Source organism: Erpetoichthys calabaricus, chromosome 1 (assembly GCF_900747795.2).
Source record: "Erpetoichthys calabaricus chromosome 1, fErpCal1.3, whole genome shotgun sequence".
Lineage (NCBI taxonomy): Eukaryota > Metazoa > Chordata > Cladistia > Polypteriformes > Polypteridae > Erpetoichthys > Erpetoichthys calabaricus.
In genome coordinates this window covers 18,765,656-18,791,646 of record NC_041394.2, presented here as the reverse complement: position 1 = coordinate 18,791,646, position 25,991 = coordinate 18,765,656, and the positions used below count along the sequence as shown (strand labels likewise).

The 25,991-nt window shown below is 41.1% G+C and overlaps 1 protein-coding gene across 1 annotated transcript in view; it reads right to left on the bottom strand.

Annotated features, from left to right (window-relative positions):
• Positions 1-25,991, bottom strand: part of six5 (SIX homeobox 5) — a 42,023-nt gene that overhangs the window by 1,333 nt on the left and 14,699 nt on the right. The window contains exons 3-4 of the mRNA XM_028795961.2: positions 17,602-19,100; positions 1-932 (exon numbers count right to left, since the gene is read on the bottom strand). The exon at positions 1-932 is cut by the window's left edge and continues 1,333 nt beyond it. Of these exons, the coding sequence (XP_028651794.2) occupies positions 37-932; positions 17,602-19,100 (2,395 nt within the window). The 3' untranslated portion in view covers positions 1-36. The remainder of the gene's footprint in view (positions 933-17,601; positions 19,101-25,991) is intronic.

Below are 25,991 nucleotides of genomic sequence, written 5' to 3'. Positions count from 1 at the left end.
TATCAGAAAAGTGTCCATTCCATCCCTTTTCCTTTTCTACATTCCCAGGTCCTCATCCACTGGAACAGATTGCAACTGTGTTAGCACCTTGCCATCGCTTTCCAGATCGTCACTGTCCATGTTTGGCCCTTCCTCTAACTGCTGCCCCCTGACCTCAGGTGCAGTTCCCAAAAGGAGAGATTCACCTCCCGGCAAGGCAAGTAGAGACCGGTGGTCCACACCATCATCTGGCAGCAGTCGATCCTCTTTCCTTAACCCCAATGGCAGCACCAATCCAGTTGAGACAGCACTAGTGGGATTGAGAGCTGGGCTCCAGACAACCTGAGCCAGGTTTGACATTGCACTGCTGGTAACATTGGCCGAGGAAAGATGGCCTGCATTGGCTCCCACTCCTCCCATGGACATAGAAGTGTTCAGGCCTCCGATGACATCCGAGCAAGTGAGACCCACAGAAGCAGCAGGCGTCAAACTAACTGAAGAAAGCATAGCATGGTTGTCACCCCCGGGTGCAGTGTTTGGATAGAATCCACCAGGATTGATAAAGGTGATATTGCTGTCTGTTTGATAGGATTGTTGAGAACTTGTGATCGTTCCCTCTTGGGGTAGAGAAACTGAGGAGGAGGAGGTGGTAGTAGTGGGGCTTATGGGGATAACTGCAGAAATTGGTGGAAGGGAGGTGCCACTGGGGGATATGTTATTAACTGGGCAACTCTGCTGCCCTGGGCCAACAGAAATGATCGGCGTTAGGACGATACCTGTACCAGCACCATTCTGGCTGTACTCAGACTCTGTTTTGAGTGGCAGATTAGCTAACGAGGTGGCACTTGAGGATACAAGCATGCTGGCGGGGAAGGTAGCAGTGAGGATAAGTTTGCCTTGCTGAAAGGTCAAGAGAGTACTGCCCCCTGCTGGATTAGTCAGGATAAGATTTCCTAGAAGAGGGAAAAAAAAAAAAAAAAACAGTAAGCATTTTATAAAGACACATGAGGAACTGTTCAGCCTCTACATTTTAAAAAAAAAATGTTCTGAAAGTTTGACAAAGGGTGTAGAAGGAAAGAAGTGGAGGCTTTTCTAAAAAGAAGGACACCCTGCCTGTTCTGGAGGGCAACAAAACATCTGCATGAAAAATCCTGCCCTAAAGGAGAAATAAATACTGTACAGTTTAGTTGATTTGAGGTTGAAAACCATTTAGGTTAGCACTTGGGATACTCTGATCGATCAGCCGCCAATCTAAATTGGCTGATTTTTACTACAAAATACTTGATAGATGATTGATAAATTGTCCAATCACAAAAAAAAAAAAATCTTCTTAGCACTTGCTTTTCTAAGCGTTACGGTAATTTAATTACTGTGCTCCTTTATGTGAGGTCTTACAGTAGTTAAGCCAGCATGCAGGCTTTTTTTATTTGGCACTGATACTTCCTTTAGTGTAAGCAAAGAGCAGCAAGTCGAGGCCTACTTTACCAGGCGGAGAGACACAACTCGCATATCAGCCTTCATATTAAAGAAAGCAGAGTAGTACGCTGAGAAAAAGCAATCGGAGAAGTCATCCAGTGCAATTAGACAAATGGCAGGAAAAGCTACTTTAATGAGTCCAGAGCTTTTTAATTTGGTCCTTATTTAAAAACGGGTCACTGTTTATCTTAGTTTGGACTGCCACCTTGTATTAAGTACAGCAGTTTACATTTTTAAACAGAAAAATGAAAAGAATCTGAAATATCTCCTTAGTAAATAACAGGCTTGTTAGCTTAATAACAACATGTGTCTTCTTGATAAAGAACGTATGAACATTTGATACATTTGTGGCATTTTCAAAGATTTGTACCGTGTTTATTATTTGTGCTGTGTGTCAAGTTTTGGTAATAAACTTGTAAAGCATAACAAAAATGGTAATCCATATTTTTATAATTACATCTCAAGAATTACAAAACGTCTAGCTGATAAAAAGAAGAAAAAAAACTGAACACTTGTATAAATATAGTAAATGTATATTTTAAACGCAAAAAAAAAAAAAAAAAAAAAAAAAAAAGGTGGGGTAATTAATGAATAGAAACCTACAAAGGCATGTATATTTAAATTTAAGGAGGTGCTTAATTGACAGTTACCAATTATTTAATTGATTGTGTGTGTACATATAGTATATATATGTATATGTGTGTATATAGTATATATATGTATGTGTGTATACATATATATATGTGTGTATATGTATGTGTGTGTATTATATATATATATATATATATATATATATATATATATATATATATATATATACACATACACACACACATACAGGTGCTGGTCATAAAATTAGACTATCATGACAAAGTTGATTTATTTCAGTAATTCCATTCAAAAAGTTAAACTTGTATATTAGATTCATTCATTACACACAGACTGATGTATTTCAAATGTTTATTTCTTTTAATGTTGATGATTATAACTGACAACTAATGAAAAGTCCCAAATTCAGTATCTCGGAAAATAGAATATTGTGAAAAGGTTCAATATTGAAGACACCTGGTGCCACACTCTAATCAGCTAATTAACTCAAAACACCTGCAAAAGCCTTTAAATGGTCTCTCAGTCGAGTTCTGTAGGCTACACAATCATGGGGAAGGCTGCTGACTTGACAGTTGTCCAAAAGACGACCACCGACACCTTGCACAAGGAGAGCAAGACACAAAAGGTCATTGTTAAAGAGGCTGGCTGTTCACAGAGCTCTGTGTCCAAGCACATTAATAGAGAGGCAAAGGGAAGGACAAGATGTGGTAGAAAAAAGTGGACAAGCAATAGGGATAACCGCACCCTGGAGAGGATTGTGAAACAAAACCCATTCAAAAACGTGGGGGAGATTCACAAAGAGTGGACTGCAGCTGGAGTCAGTGCTTCAAGAACCACCACACACAGATGTACGCAAGACATGGGTTTCAGCTGTCGTATTCCTTGTGTCGAGCCACTCTTGAACAAGAGACAGCGTCAGAAGCGTCTCGCCTTTGGACTGCTGCTGAGTGGTCCAAAGTTATGTTCTCTGATGAAAGTAAATTTTGCATTTCCTTTGGAAATCAAGGTCCCAGAGTCTGGAGGAAGAGAGGAGAGGCATAGAATCCATGTTGCGTGAAGTCCAGTGTAAAGTTTCCACAGTCAGTGATGGTTTGGGGTGCCATGTCATCTGCTGGTGTTGGTCCATTGTGTTTTCTGAGGTCCAAGATCAACGCAGCCGTCCACCAGGAAGTTTTAGAGCACTTCATGCTTCCTGCTTCTGACAAACTTTATGGAGATGCAAATTTCATTTTCCAACAGGACCTGGCACCTGCACACAGTGCCAAAGCTACCAGTACCTGGTTTGAGGACCATGGTATCCCTGTTCTTGATTGGCCAGCAAACTCGACTGACCTTAACCCCATAGAAAATCTATGTGGTATTGTGAAGAGGAAGATGCAATACGCCAGACCCAACAATTCAAAAGAGCTGAAGGCCACTATCAGAGCAACATGGGCTCTCATAACACCTGAGCAGTACCACAGACTGATCGACTCCATGCCACGCCGCATTGCTGCAGTAATCCAGGCCAAAGGAGCCCCAACTAAATATTGAGTGCTGTACATGCTCATACTTTTCATGTTCATACCTTTCAGTTGGCCAACATTTCTAAAAATCCTTTTTTTTGCATTGGTCTTAATTGATATTCTAATTTTCCGAGATACTGAATTTGGGACTTTCATTAGTTGTCAGTTATAAACATCAACATTAAAAGAAATAAACATTTGAAATACATCAGTCTGTATGTAATGAATGAATCTGATATACAAGTTTCACTTTTTGAATGGAATTACTGAAATAAATCAACTTTGTCATGATATTCTAATTTTACGACCAGCACCTGTATATGTATGTGTGTGTATGTATATATATGTATATATGTATGTGTGTGTATATACAGTACTGTGCAAAAGTTTTAGGCAGGCGTGAAAAAATGCTGTAAACAAAGAATGCTTTCAGAAATATGATGATTATTTATTGTTATCAATTTACAAAATGCAAAGTGAGTGAACAAAAGAAAAATCTAAATCAATATTTGGTGTTACTACCTTTTGCCTTCAAACCAGCACCAATTCTTATAGGTCCACTTGCACGAAGTCAGGGATTTTGTAGGATTCTAGTCAGGTGTCTCATCAACCAATTATACCAAACAGGTGCTAATGATCATCAATGTCACATGTAGGTTGAAACACAGTCATTAACTGAAACAGAAACAGCTGTGTAGGAGGCTTAAAACTGGGTGAAGAACAGCCAAACTCTGCTACCAAGGTGAGGTTGTGGAGGACAGTTTCATGTCATGGCAAGATTGAGCACAGCAACGAGACACAAGGTAGTTCTACTGCATCAGCAAGGTCTCTCCCAGACAAAGATTGCAAAGCAGACTGGGGTTTCAAGATGTGCTGTTCAAGCTCTTTTGAAGAAGCACAAAGAAACGGGCAACGTTGAGGATCGTAGATGCAGTGGTCGGCCAAGGAAACTTAGTTCAGCAGATGAAAGACACATCAAGCTTATTACCCTTCAAAATTGGAAGATTTCCAGCAGTGCCATCAGCTTAGAACTGGCAGAAACCAGTGGGACCCAGGTACACCCATCTACTGTTCGGAGAAGTCTGGCCAGAAGTGGTCTTCATGGAAGAATTGCAGCCAAAAAGCCATACCTCCGACATGGAAACAAGGCCAAGCGACTCAAGTATGCATGAAAAACATAGGAACTGGGGTGCAGAAAAATGGCAGCAGGTGCTCTGGACTGATGAGTCAAAATTTGAAATATTTGGCTGTAGCAGAAGGCAGTTTGTTCGTTGAAGGGCTGGAGAGCGGTACAATAATGAGTGTCTGCAGGCAACAGTAAAGTATGGTGGAGGTTCCTTGAACATTTGGGGCTGCATTTCTGCAAATGGAGTTGGAGATTTGGTCAGGATTAATGGTGTTCTCAATGCTGAGAAATACAGGCAGACACTTATCCATCATGCAATACCATCAGGGAGGTCGTATGATTGGCCCCAAATTTATTCTGCAGCAGGACAACGACCCCAAACATACAGCCAAAGTCATTAAGAAGTATCTTCAGTGTAAAGAAGAACAAGAAGTCCTGGAAGTGATGGTATGGCCCCCACAGAGTCCTGATCTCAACATCATCGAGTGTGTCTGGGATTACATGAAGAGACAGAAGGATGTAAGGAAGCCTACATCCACAGAAGATCTGTGGTTAGTTCTCCAAGATGTTTGGAACAACCAACCAGCTGAGTTCCTTCAAAAACTGTATGCAAGTGTGCCTAGAAGAACTGATGCTGTATTGAAGGCAAAGGGTGGTCACACCAAATATTGATTTGATTTAGATTTCTCTTTTGTTCATTCGCTGCATTTTGTTGATTGATGAAAATAAATGATTAACACTTCCATTTTTGAAAGCATTCTTTGTTTACAGCATTTTTTCACACCTGCCTAAAACTTTTGCACAGTACTGTGTATATATATATATATATATATAATATATATTAAATATATATATATGTGTGTATATATATATATATATATATATATATATATATATATATATATATATATATATACACATTATATATACACAAACATAATTATATATATATATATATATGTGTGTTTGTATATGTGTGTTTATATATATATATATATATATATATATATAAATAATGTATGTACTGTATATTATATACATACATATTGTGGCAGATGGCTGGGGTCCATGCCCGGCTGGGACGCCCCTTCACTGTATATTCAGGGGGAGCAGCCCTGGAGTGTGCAATACCTTTCCCTGGACGCTAGCTGGCTGCCCCCCCCCGGGTTGGAGCGGTGCCTCAGTTTCCCACAGGGCTCCATGGGAATTGGAGTTAGGTGCAGCCCTGCTGAGTTCCACAGGCGCCGCCAGGGGGTGCTGCAGCTGGGATTCCTGAGCCCGTATGGGCAGCGTATTCGCCACACCCGAAATGCCACCGAAACTCGGCAATCAAGCACCTGAAGCACTTCTGGGTGGACTATAAAAGGGGCCAGCGACCACCACTCATGGCCAGAGTTGGGAGGAGGAGGAGTAGGACTAGGTCTAGGACTATGCTTGAAGGAGGAGTGTGTAGCTGCAAAGGAGAAGAGTGTTTTGGGTGCTTTATTTGTACTTGGGACTGTGTTGTGCCTTTGGGGATTACAGGGAAGACGTGCCCCACAGGTGAAGAAAAATAAAAGTTTATTTTTATACGTGCCCCCGGTGTGAGTCTGTGTTGGGTCAGGTGCCTATATAGTGCCTTTTGTTACAATAAATTTATATATGGCAAAATTTACACACATAGTGGTATGCAAAGGTTTGGGCACCCGACATGGTCAGTATTTAGTAAGAACCCCTTTGTCGAGGATCACAGCTTGTAAATGCTTTTTGTAGCCAGCTAAGAGTCTTTCAGTTCTTACTTGGATTCTTTGCGCCCATTTGTCATTGCAAAAGGTTTCTAATTCTGCAAGATTCTTGTCGTCTTACATGGACTGCTCTATTGAGATCTATGCACCGATCCTCATTGATATTTAGGTCCGGATTTTGGAGGGCCATGGCAAAGCCGTCAGCTCGCACCTCTTGAGGTGTTCCATTGTAGATTTGGAGGTGTGTTTCAGCTCATTATCTTATTGTAGGACCCTTCCACTTTTTAACTTCAACATTTTTACAGATGATGCGATATTTGCTTCCAGAATTTGCTGCCATTTATCTGAATCCATTCTTCGCTCTTCTAATGAAGTGTTCCCTGTGCCACTGGCTGCAACACAAGCCCGAAGTCTGATTGATCCTCCGCTATGCTTAATTATCGAAGACGTGTTCTTTTCCTGAAATTCGGCCCCCTTTATTCTCCAAACATACCTTTGTATATTGTGGCCAGAAAGTTCTATCTAGACTTCAGTCTACAAGACTTGTTTCCAGAATGCATCAGGCTTGTTTAAATATTCATTTGCAAAATTCCTGGTGCTGATTTTTTTGGTGAGGATGCAGGAAAGGTTTTCTTCTGCTGCCTCTGCCATGATGGTCATATTTGTTGAGGTGTTGCTGAACAGTAGAACAGTGGACCACCACTCCAGGGTCTGCTAAATCTTCCTGAAGGTCTTTTGCAGTCAAAGAGGGGATTTATTTGCCTTTCTAGCAAACCAATGAGCAGTTCTTTCAAAAAGTTTTCTTGGTCTTCAGAACTCAACTTGACCTCCACCATTCCTGTTAACTTTCATTTCTTAGTAACATAATGAACTGAGGAAACAGTGACCTGAAAATGCTATGCTGTCTTGTTGTACCTTCTGCTACTTTGTCAGCATCAATTCTTTTATTTTTTCAGAGTGCTAGGCAGCTGCTTAGGGGAACTCATGGCTGCTGATTGTTGGGACAAAGTTCGAGAAGTCAGAGAACTTATACAGCTTTGATATTTACATCACTTGGTTTCCCAACGATGACAGTGAATAAGCTACAGTGCTAACAAACTAATGATAGTCTGAGACCACCTTGTTAAAGTAATCCGAGACCTCAAATATCTGGGGGGGCCCAAACCTTTGCATGGTGCTCCTTTCCTTTACCCTCTGTACAATTCTAACGAATATTGCATAAAATGCTGAAAAGAAATGTGCCATCTTTAACTTTATGCCTTTTGATGATAAGTTCATCTTCTGCTCACTGCACTATTCACAGTAACAGACATGTTAAGCAAAGGGGTCCAAACTTTTGCATGCCACTCTGTGTATGTGTGTGTGTGTGTGTGTGTATGTATTATATATACACATATATACACACACAAACACACAGGAAAAGTGAAGATATCCTAGCTGATATAAACACAGGACAGGTTTAAAAATGAACAGTGGCATCAGGAGGTGGGGAGCTGCAGTGGCTTAAGCCCCTGATTTCTGGAGCCCAGACAGTCCCAAATAAACACAAACAATCGTGGAAAGGCCCTGATCTTGCCAATCTTATGCAATTTTTATTCCTATTATACAAAAAAAAATAAAATAAAAGTTAATTTCCAAATACTTATTTTAGTGCATTACTGTAGTTTACCTAATATTAATACCTAGATGGGGAAATTATTTAAGTTCTTTTCTCCTTTCTTTAGCTAATATTGATACGGATTTAATGCTAGTATTGGTCATTTTGTATTAATATTTATTTTTCAATTACTAATTATTGGATACCAGTACACAATAACGTGCAGTGAATACACTTGACTTGTAGTTTTCATCCTCTTTCTCTGTACGTTTACCATTCGTTTGCTCAGAGGTTGATGCACTTGCTGCTTCCTGAGCGGCTCTTCTTTTCTCCACCCTAGCGACCCGCTTCTTCTCTTCTTTCGTCGGCATCTTTTCTCATTAATTAAAACTAATTAAGTCAGTGTTTGTGTTGCAATTACTTAGTACGTGTTCCTTAATTTTTTCACTTAAGCTGGTAGTTAAATCATTCTTGAGGCAGATTAAAGACTTAAGATATGAAGAGGTAGGGGAAGTGACAGCGAAGGTGGTATGGTATGAGAATGGCGCCTGTACGTATGCACTGCACAGCCGCCCTGCTGACCGCTGCCGAGAGTTGATTCTACAATAAAATAAAATAAAAATAGAAAGTGGAATAAAAACTATCACCCCGAAACAAGATACTAGATGTCACATAGAATATGTGTACCAAATTTCAGGTCAATAGTTCAAACAGTTTGCGAGCTACAGGTGGTTTTAAAATCCTGGACAGACAAATGGACAGCTACAGTAGTGCATTATATAAGACGACAACTATACTGGGTATACTTTTTAAAAATGTTATGTTAAAGGAAACTGAACAGCCCTTGGTCACAGACCCTCCATCACTACCACCCGTCAGTCGATGCCACTTCTGTGTATGAAAGCCATTGAGCCACCACAAGCCTCTTTGTGCTCTGTTTGTGACTCAGTTGTAAAGAGTTGTTAAAAACCACAAATTTAATGTCATCTGCATTTGGTTATCACTATTACATTTAAATATAACTCATTGCTACAAAACTATTCAATAATTTAAAAAAGTAATAGCCAATTCTTGAAGTAAATAATGTGAAATGCTCCAACTTTCATATCAGTTAACTTAGTCATTGAGTGTTATGCCATGCGTACATTGTTTGCTGTTAAAATATACATTTACTACATTTCTACAAGTGTTTTTTCTTCCAGTGTACCAACTACACATTCATAATTCTTGAGGTGTAATCATAAATATGGATTTCCATTTTAATTATGCAGTACTTGACTCTTACCAAAACTTGGACACACTCAAGCAAATCATAAACGCAGAACAAATCTTTAAAAATAGCAGCCAATGTATCATAAGATGTTTATCAGAAGATACAAAGCTAACAAGTTTACAAGTAAAATGGAGAAACTTTGTTGTTAAGCTAACAAGCTTATTGTTTTCTAAGCAGCAATTTCATATTCTTCTTTACCTTTTCTTTTTCTAACTGAAATTGTAAGCTGCTGTACTTAACACAAGCTCACTTACCACCCAAACTCAAGTTATGTTCATTTTAATTTAAAGGACAGAATAAAAAAGGTGCGAGTTCAATAAAGAAGCTTTTCATGGCACTTGTCTAACTGCACAGGACGACTTCAACGATTCCTTAATTGCCCAACAGGTTTTTGCTGCTAAAATATAATAATAATAATAATAATGATAGTGAATTTTATTTATAGGGGCACTTTACATTAGCAGTAAATCTCAAAGTGCAACATAAAAAGTTTAAACAAAGGCAAGGCAAGTTAAAAACGGAGATAAAACAACAATAATTATAGCATTCTTGTTAATAAGCTTTCCTAAATAGAAAAGTCTTTAGTTGTTTTTTTAAAACAGCCCACAATCTGCTGTGTTCTTAGGCTCTCTGGTAGGCCATTCCAGAGCCGTGGAGCAGTGGCTGCAAAGGCTCGGTCACCCATTGTACGAAGTTTGATCACAGGGGCGAAGGCGGTGGGTATTTGTAAAATGGAGGTTTCTTGTAGTGGATTGTAATATAAGCAGTTCTTTAAGATATCGTGGAGCATTTCCATGGATACACTGGTGAGTAAACAAACAGAGTTTGTATTCGATACGGAGGTGGATAGGGAGCCAATGAAGTGACCGAAGGATTGGTGAGATATGTTCATATTTCCGCACCCTCATCAGGATTCTTGCAGCACTATTCTGAATTTGTTGGAGCTTTTGAAGGCTCTTGCTGGGTATCCCGATGAGGAGTGCATTACAATAGTCCAGCCTGGAGGAGACAAAGGCATGAACCAGCTTTTCAGCATCATAGAGGGAGAGGTAGGGACGGAGTTTGGCTATGTTTCGGAGATGGAGGAATGCAATTTTACAGAGGTGATGGACGTGTGTATCAAATGACAGATGGGAGTCTAACTTGACACCCAGATTTGTAACAGAAGGGTAGAGGGTAATGGTACGGTCAGAAAAGGAAATACAATTTACAGAGGAACGAAGTTGATGGGAGGTGCCAATTAAAAGAGCTTCAGTTTTGGTGCTGTTCAGCTTGAGGAAGTTCTTGGACATCCAGGCCTCAATCTCATCCAAGCAAGAGGAAAACGTTGATGGAGGTATAAGAGAAGTTGAATCCAGTCTCACACAGAGCTGCGTATAATCAGCATAGCAATGGAGTAAAACTCCATGCTTGCGGATGATGTGACCCAGGGGTAGCATATAAAGAGGGTCGGCCCAAGGATATATACATTTATTATATTTATAAAGGTGTGTTTTTTCCTTCAGAGTATCAACTAGACATTCATAATTGTTGAGGTGTTTCTTACCAAACCTTATTCTGTATGATACCCAACAACAAATAATAAACAATGTACAAACCTTTTAAAAAAGGCCTATTGTTTAATAAGCAGCAATTTCAAATTCATCGTTATCTTTTCTTTTTTTAATTAAAAGTATAACTTTCTGCATTTCAAAGAAGCTCGCTGTCCAAACTCAAGTCGTGTCCATTTTCATTTAAAAGACAAAGTAAACGTCTGAATTTCTTAAAGCAGCTTTTCTTACCGTTTGTCTATTTGCACAGTTTTTTCAGTTCATATTCCAGTCTTCTCTCTCTGGTAAAGTCTGCTTTACTTTACGTTTGCAGTGTGAAAGCTCAACTACCGTAACAAGCTCATGTAAAAAAAGCACTGCAACAAAATTGCCGTAAAGCTTAGAAAAGAAGATGTTAGGGGAAAAAAAGTTCATTTTTGTGATCGGTCAATTCACTGATCCGAGTCTTTTGTAGTGAAAATCAGCCAATTTATATTGAAAGCCGATTGGTTCACAAGCTGGAGTTTTTCCAGGTTTCCTCCCACTTTTTTTAAACTTTAAAGTTAATGTGTAAACTTCCATCCAGCGTCATCCATATTGGAGTCTGCTATACTGGAGGCTCACTGCTGTCATTTGGAGTAAGCTAAACTGGGTCAGCCCTCATCTGGGCCGCCTAGTGAGGGTCTTGGCCTGCTTTACAAGCTTCTTTTGGAGACCTCACACCTTTGAGACTCCACGATAGAACATATGACTTAACATTCTTCACCCCTTCATTAGAATGTGGGGTAAATGTGCTGCGTTTGCGGGTTGGGTGGGACCCCATATGGACACAGAGAGAATGTGCAAATTCCACGTAAGCAGTGATCAAATTAGTTACTGTGTGGTTTTTAAACCTGACATTTGCTTGATTTGTGTAAGAGTTTCAATATAATTTGTACCCGTGTACAGAGCTGTGCACTTGTAATTTAAAGAATAATCTACAGTAGTGCTGGGCGGTATGACCAAAATTCTGTATCACGGTATTTTTCAAAATTATACCATTTTTTTCCCCAAGAATGAGTGAATGTTAACCGCATTTTCCACTGCAATTACTGCAGTAGACTGGCTAAGAATAATCTATTCCACTGTCATGAAAATTGTACATTGTACAAAAAAACATTTTAATGTGCACACAAGTATTAATCCAGGTTTGCATGGCCCCATAAAGTGATCGTTTTCAAGGGGGTGACACTAATGAAGAGAAGGAATCGCATTGCAGGACAGTTGCAGTCAAAATATAGAACCTGTTTATTGAACAATTTTTGACAACATATTTTCAACCATCCAAAGAGGCATTTAGACTTAGTAAAATATCCAGAGGTGCTTGTCAAAAGTTGTATTGCACTAAACATGTCTTAGAAAAGGAATAAATAGTAAAGATATTGTGTAAACCAACTACACTTTCTGTTAATGTTAACAACTTCTGTGCACTGACATGTTAGCTAGATGGATTGTAATGGCGTTGGTTATCTTGAACCACCGCTTGCTTTTTTTTGTCATAGGCAGTACCTCCAGCAAACGCGTCTACAAGTGACGTCTGACTCGAGTGTCCTCTAGCTTTTTCAGTTTTACCTGAGGACGTGAAGGGTACCAAACTTAGTTCCATACATTGATGGTACTCCAAAGCATGTTTGCGGCTAAGGTGGTGCAGCAAATTGCTTGTGTTGACAACTTTTGCTCGACAGCATTTGCAGTAAATAGTTGTTTGGTCCACATCCGACCTTTTAAAACCAAAAAATCTCCAGACAACAGACACGGCTCCTTTTTTTCAGCAAAAGTTCTTCTGTGTCATCATGTTCAACTTTATCATCTGCTACAGCTTCAGTTTCGGAACGTTCTCTGTCCATTTTGACCGCTCAATACCAGAAGTGTAAGCTAGGGTTTTCAGCGCCCGGGGACAACTGAAGATTTTGCGCCCCCTCCTGTTTGCCAAAATGCAATGGGGAACATCAATTCGGCGCCCCCTGGATGCTGCATCCAGGGACAGATGTCCCCCCTTGCCCCAAACCCCCCAGCTACGCCACTGTTCAATACCTCCACTAACGCATGTACTCTGTTGCATGCGCGTCTAGCAGTGTAGCAGTGAAAAAGGTCCCCCCTTAAACAGTTTCCCGCTGTGCCACGTTCCGAATGTTGCTTAGGCTATTTAAACCGGTGTTCCGGTATAAGAAAAATCCATATCATAACAAAAACAACAAACGTTTTTTGGTACGAACCGGTATACATCCCAGCACTAATGTATAGTATATGAATAAATTATATAGTGTTGTAAGGGTGCCTTAACCTGCATGAAGAATAACAAAGACAGTGCCACTAGTCATCTGGTTTCGATTTGTAAGATGGTCTGGTGCAGGGGTCCTCAGTCACGGTCCTGGAGGGCCGCAGGTTTTCCTTCCAGCTACTTTCCTAATTAGAAGATGGTCCTTGTTGATCATCAGACTTGGCAGGGAGCTGTTTGGCTTGTTTGTGCTTTCATTCATCCAAGAGAAATTTTAATTGCACTGTAGAGTTTCCCTCTCTGGGAAGATTATCCATGTGTTTTGTGGAGAAGAACAGATTTAAACTTAACGGCCCCTCCAGTTCCCCTCTCATTTATTTCTAATCACTTAACAGTGATTCTTTATGGTGCCTACGCACAGGTTTAAAAGGAAGCATATGAGCTGGAGAGCTGCAGGTTTATTGGTTATCTGCATTTCATTAGTAACTCATGCCTCGTTAACAAAACAGGCAACAATTAAAACTTAAATGCAGCTGCTAAAAACTAAAACAGGTAATAAAAGCTTCTTAATTGTAACAGTCAAGATAACTAAACTTGAGCCTAAAAAAACGTATTGCTTTAGTAGTAAATGAATGGGTTGAAATTAAGAAATTGGTTGAAGTGAAAACCAGCAGCCACTGTGGCCCTCCAGGACTGTAATTAAGGACCCCTGATCTACAATGTAACTAAAATTTGTCTTAGAAGAATGAAAGCGCTAACAAGGCATACACCGTAGTTACAATAAATACCAAGTTTCATTATCTGCAAGGACTGAGTTCTAATGAGGAAACTGGCTGGAAAGAAAACCTGCGGCCACTGTGGCCCACCAGGACTGTAACTTAGTACCCTTGGTCGAGTGTTACATGAAGGACATAGAATATCATTAATTTAATTTATTCCTCTTCAAACCTACCAAACTTGGTTGAGGTACAGTACATACACATACCCTCTCTCATACTGTGCCAGTTTAACCTCCTTACCATTAGACCCAAGCGTCACTTGGACAGTGAAAACAGTGCTAAAAGTGTTAGTCCCGAGTGTCACTTGGGCAATTGAATAGATGCATCTCACGTAAATGTTAGACCAGAGGATTACTCGGCTGTAAAAGTGCCAACAGCGTCAGTCCCGAATGTTACTTGGGCAACAGTGTAGGCGTGTCTTATGTAAGCATCAGGCCCGAGCGTTACCCAGGCAACAGAGTAGGTGCATCTCCTCCTAGTCTCATAAAGGCGTCTCATAAAAAATGTTTTTCAGCACCCCACTGTATCTTTGCAGTGATGTTGAGGAGCAATGATGACAAAACGAATCTGTCGTCAGACAGCGAAACTGAAATGGACAACGAAACTGAAAGCGATTCTGATGGAATCCAAAAGTGATGCTCAATCACGTTTGGTTTTCTGTTGACCTCCCCGTCAAATAAACCGGCACCACCTCGTTTTGATTTTGTGGGGCAACCAAGAATAAAATCCACTTACTTATTTGAAGTTATTTCTTGATGATGACATGAATGATAGAACTGTTATTGAGACGAACCCTTATGCTGAATAGTGTCAGGTAAATGACCGCACACCTAAGCCTAAGTTGTCCTGTTCAAATATACACCACACAAAAGACATATTTCGACAGAATATACAGTACAGTATTAGCATCATCATCATTATTCATTTCTTATTATTATTTGTATCATTTCACATCTGAGTTTACTTTAAGCATTCTACACATTTTATGGTAGAAAGATGAGATTTAATACTTCACTATTAGCATGTAGACTTCAAATGGAAGAATCCTAACACACCTCTGTTCAGTCCGTGGGTAGCTGATGTTATATACTATTTGAAATTGGAAAAAAATCTAATTCTCATTTAGAGGATCTGATCAGAACTTTTTTAAAACCTAATATTTTAGATAAGCATTTATATTGGGGAGAAAGTCTCCTTTCTCTGCTTACTACTTAAATAGTTTTACTCGGGCAGTTGGCCTTCCTCTCTTTCTCATGGATGGGGTTGATTTGAATTTAGTTTTGTTAAGTTTTGACTTGATTGTATGGAATGTTACATGTTATTAATAAATTTAATAAAAGATCAAAAAAACTAATGCTGAGGAGGTTAAAAAATGAGCTGAAATTTGAACCCAGGGCACTGATCCTGACAAGCAGCAATGCAACCACTGTGTCATCATGAAATGACTTCATTTTAATGATATGCTGGAATTATTTTGTGATTACATGAGACAAAGTGAATTAAACATAACATCGGCAGGAGAAGTATAATGCCATAGTTCTTCCATGATTTTATTAAAGTATTTGCTGTAGTTCTACAATATGGAGTTCAAGAGAGCTTTTACAAAGTAATCGCATCAAAAATTCTGAGTGCTCAGTCGCACTGGCCTTGAAAACTACAAAAATTAGACCTCATTTTAAAAAAATCATCTTTGGATCCTGAAGTTCTAGCAAATTATCATCCAATTTCCAACCTTCCATTTTTTGTCTAAGGTTTTGGAAAAGGTTGTTTTGGTCCAACTTCAGGATCACCTCAAAAAATTCAATCCGTTTAAAAAATTTCAATCTGGTTTCTGATCTTCTCACAGTACAGAGACAGCCCTGGTCAGAGTCACCAATGACACCCTGATGGCTGCTGATCAGGGCTCTCCATCACTCCTTATCCTACTGGACCTCATAACTGCATTTGATACAGTAGACCATAATATTCTTCTCCACCATATAATTGGACTTTCTGGCACTGCTCTGGTGTGGTTTGAGTCCTATCTCACAGATAGGGCCAAGTATGTGGCCCTGGGAGATGCTAAATCTCATAACCCACACTCTCACCTGTGGGGTCCTACAAGCATCAGTCCTTGGGCTGACCCTTTTTAACAACTATATGCTACCCCTGGGTCATATCATCGGCTGGCATGGAGTTTCATTCCATTGCTATTCCGATGATATGCAGCTCTATGAGAGACTGGATTCGACTTCTCTTACACCTCCATCAACTCTTTCCTCCTACTTGGATGAGATTGAGGCCTGGATGTCCAAGAACTTCCTTAAGCTGATGAGCACCAAAACTGAAGCTCTTTTAATTAGTACCCCCCCATCATCTTCGTTCCTCTATAAATTGTATTTACTTTTCTGGTCATACCACTACCCTCTCCCCTTCTGTTACAAATCTGGCTGTCAAGTTAGACTCCCATCTGTCAGTTGATACACATGTCCATCACCTGTGTAAAATTGCATTCCTTCCATCTCTGAAACATAGCCAAACTGTCCCTACCTCTCCCTCTGTGATGCTGAAAATCTGGTTCATGCCTTTGTCTCCTCCAGGCTGGACTATTGTAATGCACTCCTCATCGGGATCCCCAGCAAGAGCCTTCAAAAGTTCCAACAAATCCAAAATAGTGCTGCAAGAATTCTGATGATGGTGCAGAAATATGAACATATCTCACCAATCTTTCGGTGACTTCAATGGCTCCCTATCCACCTCTATTGAATACAAACTCTGTCTGCTCATCAGTGTATTCATGGAAATGCTCCACAATACCTTAAGGAACTTCTTATATTACAATCCACTACAAGAAACCTCCGTTTTGCAAATACCTACTGCCTTTGCCCCCCTGTGACCAAACTTCGTACAATGGGTGACCGAGCCTTTGCAGTCGCTGCTTCACGGCTCTGGAATGGCCTATCAGAGAATCTGAGAACACAGCAGATAGTGGGCTGTTTTAAAAAGCAGCTAAGGACTTTTCTATTTAGTAAAGCATATTAATAGGAATGCCACTAATTGTTGTTGTGTTCTCTCTGTTTTTATCTTGTTTGGTCTTTGTTAAATTTCTTTTATGTAGCACTTTGAGATTTACTACAAATGTAAAGTGCCTTATAAATAAAATGAATCATTATTATTATTATTATTATTATTATTATAACTAACAACACAGGACAATAATAAGTAAAGTTCGTATTTAGACCCACGGGGAAACTTTGATGGCTCTGAAACCAACTTTGAATTCGTATCATTACCTTGAAAGGAGCAACATAAAAGTAAACCTTCATGTTGAAACTACCCATCCATCCATTTTCAAATCTGCTTTATCCCGAGTGGGTCACGGGGGAACCAGAGACCATCCCAGAAAGCAGAGGTCACAAGGCAGGAGCACCTCGTGTCAAACACACATTCACACACAGGGTGGCCAATTTATCATCTCCAGTTCACCTGACCAGAATGTCTGCGGACTGTGGAAGGAAACTGGAACACCTGGAGGAAGGGAGAACATGCCAACTTCACACAGAGAGGACCTGGGAATGTGAACCGTGGTCTCCTTACTGCAGGGCAACTAAACATATGTGTGGTATTCTCATCATGTAGAGAAAAGGGCCTGGATTACAAAACCAGCAGGTCTTCACATTGATGCAGACCCGATTGAGGACAAGTTAAACAAATATGGAGAGCACTTAGCATTCCTGCTCAATCACCATAAAACACATTGAAACTGACCTGGAGCAGCTGCAGGTAGCTGGAAGATGCCGCCAGAGTTGATGAGTTGTACCCCTGCTGTAGTACAGCCTATGCTTCCGCCATTTTGTGCCACAGGAGAGCTACTAGGAAACTGGATGGTGTTAGGCTGGCTGTACTTGACAGCACTGTTGTTGCCATTATTTACACTTGTGAGTATCTGGAATGTCCCTGGCACTGTTTGTGAACTGGGTACCACTTGTGGCAGAGGAGGTGGGCAGGGTGATACCACCTGAGCAGACAGTGGAACAATCTGTGCAGTAGGGGTCGCATTTGGTGAAGCTTGCCCTGGCTGCGAAAGGGGAACGACTTGAGTTGGGGAAGAGATGGGGATGATCTGAGGTGCGGGCAACTGGGATAGAGTCTGTACTGTCTGCAGCCCCTGTGGAGTCTGGATGACCTGCTGAACTGTCAGCGGTGGAGCTGGCGAGGTCCCAACTTGGGAGATATGGGGCAGAGCTGCCGAGGTCACCACCTGTTGCTGAGGAATTCCCTGTGGAAGCTGAAAAGCTGGAGCAGTCTGGTTGAGTTGGGTTGTAACTGGGGAGACTGGCACAAGTTGCGGACAAGTGGTTCCCTGCGACGGCGGGGCTTGGATGACTTGGGACACGGGGATTCCTGGGATTGAAGGCACAACCTGTGGCAGAGCCAAGACTTGTGGAGCAGAGGCGAGCTGATTTGCGGAAGATGTTAATACTGTAGCCTGTTGCTGGGAAGGCAGTGGGACCACCTGGCTTGTTTGCAAGGTTGGGGTGGAAGGGGACCCTGAATGTAACGCCTGCTGCTCATCTACTCTAAATTCTCCAGGTACACCTGGAATAGTCAGTGTTGTCCCTTGTTGGTTGAACACCACTGAGGAGGTTGTGCTGGGGGTGGGGCAAGTCTCCATAGTGGGCTGCAAGCTTTCAATCTTGAGGTCCATGCCATTGGAGGCTCCCAGATTGGAAGTGTTCCCGTAAACCAGGGACGTCGGCATTGACTGTTCATCTTCTTCACTCTTTCCAACCCCATCTCCAACTGCTGGAAGAGACAATGTGGTGCTGCCCGTATTCACAATGATGGTTGGCAGAATGGACGCAACAGCAGGGTCTTTCTGTTCTATATTGTTGGCCTGCTGAGTGCCAGTTACGGGCTTGCTTCCAATGACTGTTGAGCCAGTTACAAGTAGAGGAGGATTACTGCTGACAGGGCTAAGTGTAATAGTTTGTCCATCACTAAACGTCAGCCCATTGATGATCACCCGGCCATTAGAGGCCTGCACTAGAGATCCCCCGTTGAAAAGAAACGGCTGCGTGTTGGCGTTGATCAAACTACCATTGAGAAGCATAGAGCTGGACGTGCTGCACGGAGTGCTTGTTGTTGAAAGGAGGATATTGTTGTTTATAGTGTTGTGATCCTCTTGACTGACCGGGGTCAGATGAGCGGCATCTTCAAGTCCTCTGGTGGAGTCATCCGACTCACTACGATTGCCATCAGACTCACTGTGAGAGGGATACAAGAAGAAACAAACAATCAAGAGTTTTTTTTTCACATAAACTTTACTTTGGAAAAGGTAAAGTCTTTTAAAGAGACCCATGAATGAGAAGACAGTAGCATTCAAATCTGGTGACAAAGAGGATCTCAAAGGTGTACGACGAGTGCTCAAGAAAAAGCTGAGTGAAGGATCAGAAGCTTGCAAAGCTAAAACAGTAAACAAACCCACTCTGAATAACACGAGAGATGTTTGGAGATGGACTGGAGCTAATCACTGGACTCAAGCAATCCAGGGATCAGGTGCTAAAAGGGGGGTGTGGACCAAGCTTATTACAGTTTTGCCTTTGTATACTAGCTTTTATTTCTACTAGGGAGCTTTGCCCCCTTGCTCGCTTCGCTCGCCCACCCCCCAACTCCCCACCTGAGCTACGCGTCAACCACTTCACGTCTCTGCTGCTCGCATTGTGAAGAGGGGGGGATGAATGCACTCCAAGGAGACGCGGTTGCTTCTTCGACACCCCCTCTTAAATGGTGATACAATGGGAAACGCATAGTTTTATTTTACCTCCTCTTTGCTCGATCAGCTGCTGCTCGTGTAAGACGTGCAACCTAATCTTTACAAAGAAAATCACGAAAAAAATTTGCCCCGTGTACGACGCGCGTTGTGATTGTATAGGAAGAGTTTAGGGCACGTTTTCCACGAAATGCCCTTCTGCTTTTGTTGCATGATGAAAGAGCGAGCGAGAGCGAACGAGCGAGAGAGAGAGAGAGAGCGCGAGCGAACGAGCGAGAAAGAGAGAGAGAGCGCGAGCGAGAGAGAGAGAGAGCGCGAGCGAACGAGCGAGAGAGAGAGAGAGCGCGAGCGAACGAGCGAGAGAGAGAGAGCGCGAGCGAACGAGCGAGAGAGAGAGAGCGCGAGCGAACGAGCGAGAGAGAGAGAGCGCGAGCGAACGAGCGAGAGAGAGAGAGCGCGAGCGAACGAGCGAGAGAGAGAGAGCGCGAGCGAACGAGCAAGAGAGAGAGAGCGCGCGAGCGAACGAGCAAGAGAGAGAGAGAGCGCGAGCGAACGAGCAAGAGAGAGAGAGAGCGCGCGAGCGAACGAGCAAGAGAGAGAGAGCGCGAGCGAACGAGCAAGAGAGAGAGAGAGCGCGAGCGAACGAGCAAGAGAGAGAGAGAGCGCGAGCGAACGAGCAAGAGAGAGAGAGAGCGCGAGCGAACGAGCAAGAGAGAGAGAGAGCGCGAGCGAACGAGCAAGAGAGAGAGAGAGAGAGAGAGAGAGAGAGAGAGAGAGAGCGCGCGAGCAAGAGAGCCCAAGCAGAAGAATTAAACATTACAGAAAAAAATTTCCTCGTGTATGACGCGCACCTGATTTTCCAATGCTAATTTTCGGGAAAAAATGTTCGCATGGTACACAGACAAATACAGTATGTGCGGGTGGCTCGTGCTCTGTTTTAGAGTTAAAAGTTACAAGGGTTAAAGACTAGAATATTCCTTCAAAAACGAAAGCTATAAATAAATTAAAATTAGTTCAAAAGACGTTAATTAGCATCAAGAACAGGTCACTCATTAAGAAAAGGGTTAGAATGAAAACCTGCAGCCACTGCAGCCATCCAGGACCAGAGTTGGCGACCCCTGCTCTATACCCCACATCATGAAGACCATCAAAATGCTGGTCCTACCGGAGACCTCTTGTGAAAAACCACTTGGACCCATTGCAGTTTGCCTATCAAACTGGACTAAAAAGCCTCGTCTTTCACTGGAGCGAAAGATTAAATGAACTACCTGCTCTCCAACCATTATTCTCACCTGGACAAAGCTGGTAGCACTGTGAGGATTATGATTTTTGATTTCTCCAGTGGTCTTCAGTACCATCCAGCTATCCATGTTAAGGGGTCAACTAAGATATGTAGGTGAATGAGCCTATGGTGTCCTGGATAATGGACCGTCTGTCGGGCAGACTCAAGGAATGTGTGAGTAACACTGGAGCACCACCAATTTTAATTTCACTGCTTCTCTCTTCACTCTGTACACCTCTTCGACTCCTCAACAGCAACACCTGAACACTTACATACACTTACATTACATCTACATTGCACTACATCTACATTGCACTACTCACACACAAACTATACCTGCACACACTCAGAATACTGACTGGAACATGCATCTGCACTTTATGGAATATGCATCTGTACTTATAAAACATTATCCGTGCAATAACTGTCATTTGTACTTGCTGCTCATTCAACTCATATTGCTCTATAACTTCTTTTAAAACATACACATTTTATTTTATATGGCTTGTCTATTTTTAACTTGTAATCTTTTTTTAAGCTTTATTGGATCTAGGCTGAGTGACTTGTTTTTCTCGTCATACACATTTCATTGTATGTTGACCCTGTGTTAACCTATATATGACAAATAAACCTAAACCTAACCTAACCTCTTGACTATAAATATAACAGCAGGTCATGTCACTTGCAGAAATTCTCAGACGATTCTGCACTAATGGGGTATATACTGCTCTTTTCGATTTACATGCTTCCGTTACGTCAGATTATCTCGGGGCATAATGTGAGCTACCATAGCTATGCTGACAACACACAACTGTATTTATCAATAGCGCCTGATGACCCTGACTCTCTTGATTCACTGATACAATCTCTTGCTTGTGTTTCTCAAACTAAACAAGGAGAAAAGAGAAATTTTAGTGATTGGTAAAAAAAATGGATATAATAAGGGTATTAGGCGGTAGTGGTCGCTCCTGCTGAGCGCTTGTTTGGAGCAGGAGTGACCGGGAGAAGGTTGGCTTACCGCAGCGATCAAGAAATAAACTTGATCCATTAGGATTAAAAGTCAAGACAGAGGTAAAGAATTTAGGGGTACCTATTGACTCTCACCTGAATTTTAAATCGCATATTAATTGGATCACTAGGACAGCAATTTTTCAATTAAGAAATTTAGCAAAAGTTAGACCTCTTGTAACATTGCAAGAAGCTGAGATATTAGTTTGCGCTTTTGTTTTCAGTCGGATAGATTACTGTAACGCACTCCTCTCAGGACCACCCAAGAAAGACATCAATCGATTGAAACTCATGCAGAATGAAGCTGCTAGAATCTTAACTTGGAAACGAAAATCCAAGCACATCACCCCAGTTCTGATGTCACTACATTGGTTACCTGTGTCATTTAGAATTGACTTTAAAATACTGCTTATGGTTTACAAAGCCTTCGATAATCTGCTCAGTCCTATATTTCAGAATGTCTTTCATCTTACACTCCAAATCGTAACCTAGAAATAATGTTGTTGTATTGATAAGAGGATGAAACAGGAGAGAAGAGTCAGGGTGAGAACTTTGAGAAGTGTCTGCAAATCAACATTAGAAAAAATAAGGAATTGCTTAATGACTTCTTCGCCTGGTCACTATTCTGGGAGTAGACAGAGACTCTGCACTGCTACAAGCATTTGGGGGTTCATGTCAATGGCAGGGTTGACTGGTCTCATAACACAGAGAAAATATACAGGATAGGGCAGAACAGTCTTTTTTCTTATGAGACTGTTACTTTAATATGATTAGTGACATCCTTTACATGTTCTAGAAATCTGTGATGGTCTGTGCAATTTTCTCTGCTATTGTGTGCGGAGTCCGTAACACCACTTCAAGAAAAGGCCCAACAAATCAACAAGTGGATTAAGAAGGCAGGCTCAATTGTGGGACACCCTCTGGACCCCCTGGAGGCAGGAATGAAACAGAGGATTAACACAAAACTGAGTGCCATTATGAACAGTGCTGCACATCCTCTCTCTGACACACCAACAATGAGGAGTTTCAGCTAATGAATCATTCAGCAGAAGTGTGTCAATAAACACGACTGGGGGGGCCTTTATACCAACAGTAATGCACTTGTATAGCGCATTACTGAGACATGGGACTGCACTCTTTATCTTCAGCCATGTCACTAATTCTGTTGTGTATTTTTTCTATTTATTTCAAGTATTCAGATTCTGCAAAAAACTATAGTTCACCCATTGAGACAAATAAACTTCCATCAATCCAGATTTTGGGATAATCACTACCTTGAGTTGTTCCATTTTAACAAAACTGTTCATAATCAGAGAGCAGAACACTGCATGTTTAGAGTGCTCTTTCCTAACAGAGTTAATTAAATTTTAATTTCACTAAAGAATATATTCACCGATTTATTTCATTAGCATGATTGTTTATCAAGTCAAATGTTTTAATCTGTTTTGGATAACTACACTGCCCGTCATTTGAGACGATTCTCCATGTAGTGCAAAAGCGCGCCATTCTTATGCAGGTGGCGTACAGGTAGGCATTGCACACTGAAAGTCGGAAAGGATTTTTCATCAGAATAATTTAATAAATATTTCAGTACAACTGTAGACTGGGTAAGTTCGCTAACTAGCTTGGACAACATAATCTACTCTCTCTATATATATAAAATCCTAAGCCTAAAACTACAACGATTTTATGTGACTTTTTTGTCACGCTTTAAGTTGGGCTCATTTTAAAACCTACATATATATGTTTGGTATCATTCTTTTCAGAATTTATCGAACTTTAATGCAATGTTGTTAGATTTTCAGGTTGTTATTCGGTTTTTAAATTATAAAGTAAAATATCAAAACAGTTTGCATTAAGCATAGTGGACCTCAGTTTAAGGGAATACTCCAATCGGTAAGAGAGTAAATATTTTATTCTCATTTCATGATTTTTACTCTGTTAATAATTTTCTTTTACATATTTATAGAATTTTCGTGATTTTTGACTCCAATAAATAATCATTTTTCTTTAGTACATTTAGAGATTTTACTAAATGTTCTGGCTGCCAAAGGCACAGGGGGGCTTGACCCCCTAGGTCAGGGGTAGGCAACGTCGGTCCTGGAGTGCCACAGTATGTGCAGGTTTTTGTTCCAACCCAGTTCCTTAACGAGAACTCAATTATTGCTGATGAAGCACATATTGCTTAAGTGACATTTTAATGCTTCATTTTAGTGGTCTCGCTTGTTAAGGTTCTCCAACCTTAATTGCTTATTTCAATCTTAAACTGCTGCATTCAGTGTTTTAATTGCTCCTTATTAGCAATAAGATGTAAAAGACAAAGCAGCCAGCAGTTCTCCAGCGAGCTTTTTTCTAATTACATCTGTGTGTGTTCATCATGCACGGTTTGATTTAATAAAACGCTTAATCGAAAAATGTGACAGACTGAAAATGATCTGTGTTAGGCTTCAAATCATTTGGATGATATCCTTGGAAAGGAAAAAAATCTACGATATAAAAGCCTTACATTGCACAGACTAACAAGCCATAAAATTAAATAAGGTCTGAGATTGGCAATGATTGGTTTCTAATTAAGCAATTGGGTTGAATGAAAACCTGTAGCCACTGCGGCTCACCAGGACCGAAGTTGCCTACCCCTGTTTTACATCTTATTGCTAATAAGGAGCAATTAAAACACTGAATGCAGCAGTTTAAGATTGAAATAAGCAATTAAGGTTGGAGAACCTTAACAAGCGAGACCACTAAAATGAAGCATTAAAATGTCACTTAAGCAATATGTGCTTCATCAGCAATAATTGAGTTCTCGTTAAGGAACTGGGTTGGAACAAAAACCTGCACATACTGTGGCTCACCAGGACCGACGTTGCCTACCCCTGCCCTAGGTTACTTATACAAGTGACAAGACTTACTGTATCTTTACAATAGAGTGGCGTTATGGGTTTTATGTGTAAATGAGTAAGCAATACTTAAGCGATCTTTTCAGAATCGGGGGGGGGGGGGGGAACATTCTCAGAACGGGGGGAAATTGGCTTGCTGCTGGGAGGATTTCTACTGTACTATCTTCCAATTGTGTACACACCGTGCATGCGTTCATTTCGGAGACTCGATGCACTGCAGCTATAATGTTCATTTGTTCGTTTTTTTAAAGATGTGCAGTGGATTCAGAAAGTATTGTGACCCCTTCACTTTCAACTTTTCATTGAGAAAGAGAGATTTCAGTTTTTGATTTTGAATAGATTGTCAAACTTTTCTGAAAACATTTTTTTTTTTTCTTTCAACTTTGCCATTATGGGTTATTGAGTGTACATTTAATGGGCAAGAATGGCAAATGTATTCATTTCAAATTAAATCCACAACACAAACTGTGCAGAAAGTAAAGGGGTCTGCGCACTTTCTGAATCTGCTGTATGCCATGTTAACATTCTGCAATAATATTACCCACAGGTTGATTTTCTCAAACATCCCACCAACTGAAGTTTTTGGATTTTCCTGCCCTCCCTGCCTGTCGGACCATAGATAGTAGGGAGCAGTTTGAAGAGACCTGGAGAGGTGGAGATATGCTCTAGAGAGGAGAGGAATAAAGGTCAGAAGGAACAAAACAGAATACATGTGTGTAAATGAGAGGGAGGTCAGTGGAATGGTGAGGATGCAAGGAGCAGAGATGGAGAAGGTGGAGGAGTTTAAATACTTGGGATCAACAGTACAGAGTAATGGAGATTGTGGAAGAAAAGTGAAAAAGAGAGTGCAGTCAGGATGGAATGGGCGGAGAAGAGTGTCAGAAGTGATTTGTGACAGACGGGTATCAGCAAGAGTGAAAGGGAAGGTCTACAGGACGGTAGAGAGCTGGAGGTGGCAGAGTTAAAGATGCTACGATTTGCATTGGGTGTGACGAGGATGGATAGGATTAGAAATGAGAGAGTTAGAGAGTCAAGATTGCGTTGGTTTGGACATGTGCAGAGGAGAAATGCTGGGTATATTGGGAGAAGGATGCTAAGGATAGAGCTGCCAGGGAAGAGGAGAAGAGGAAGGCCTAAGAGAAGGTTTATGGATGTGGTGAGAGAGGACATGGAGGAGATGGGGGTAACAGAACAAGAT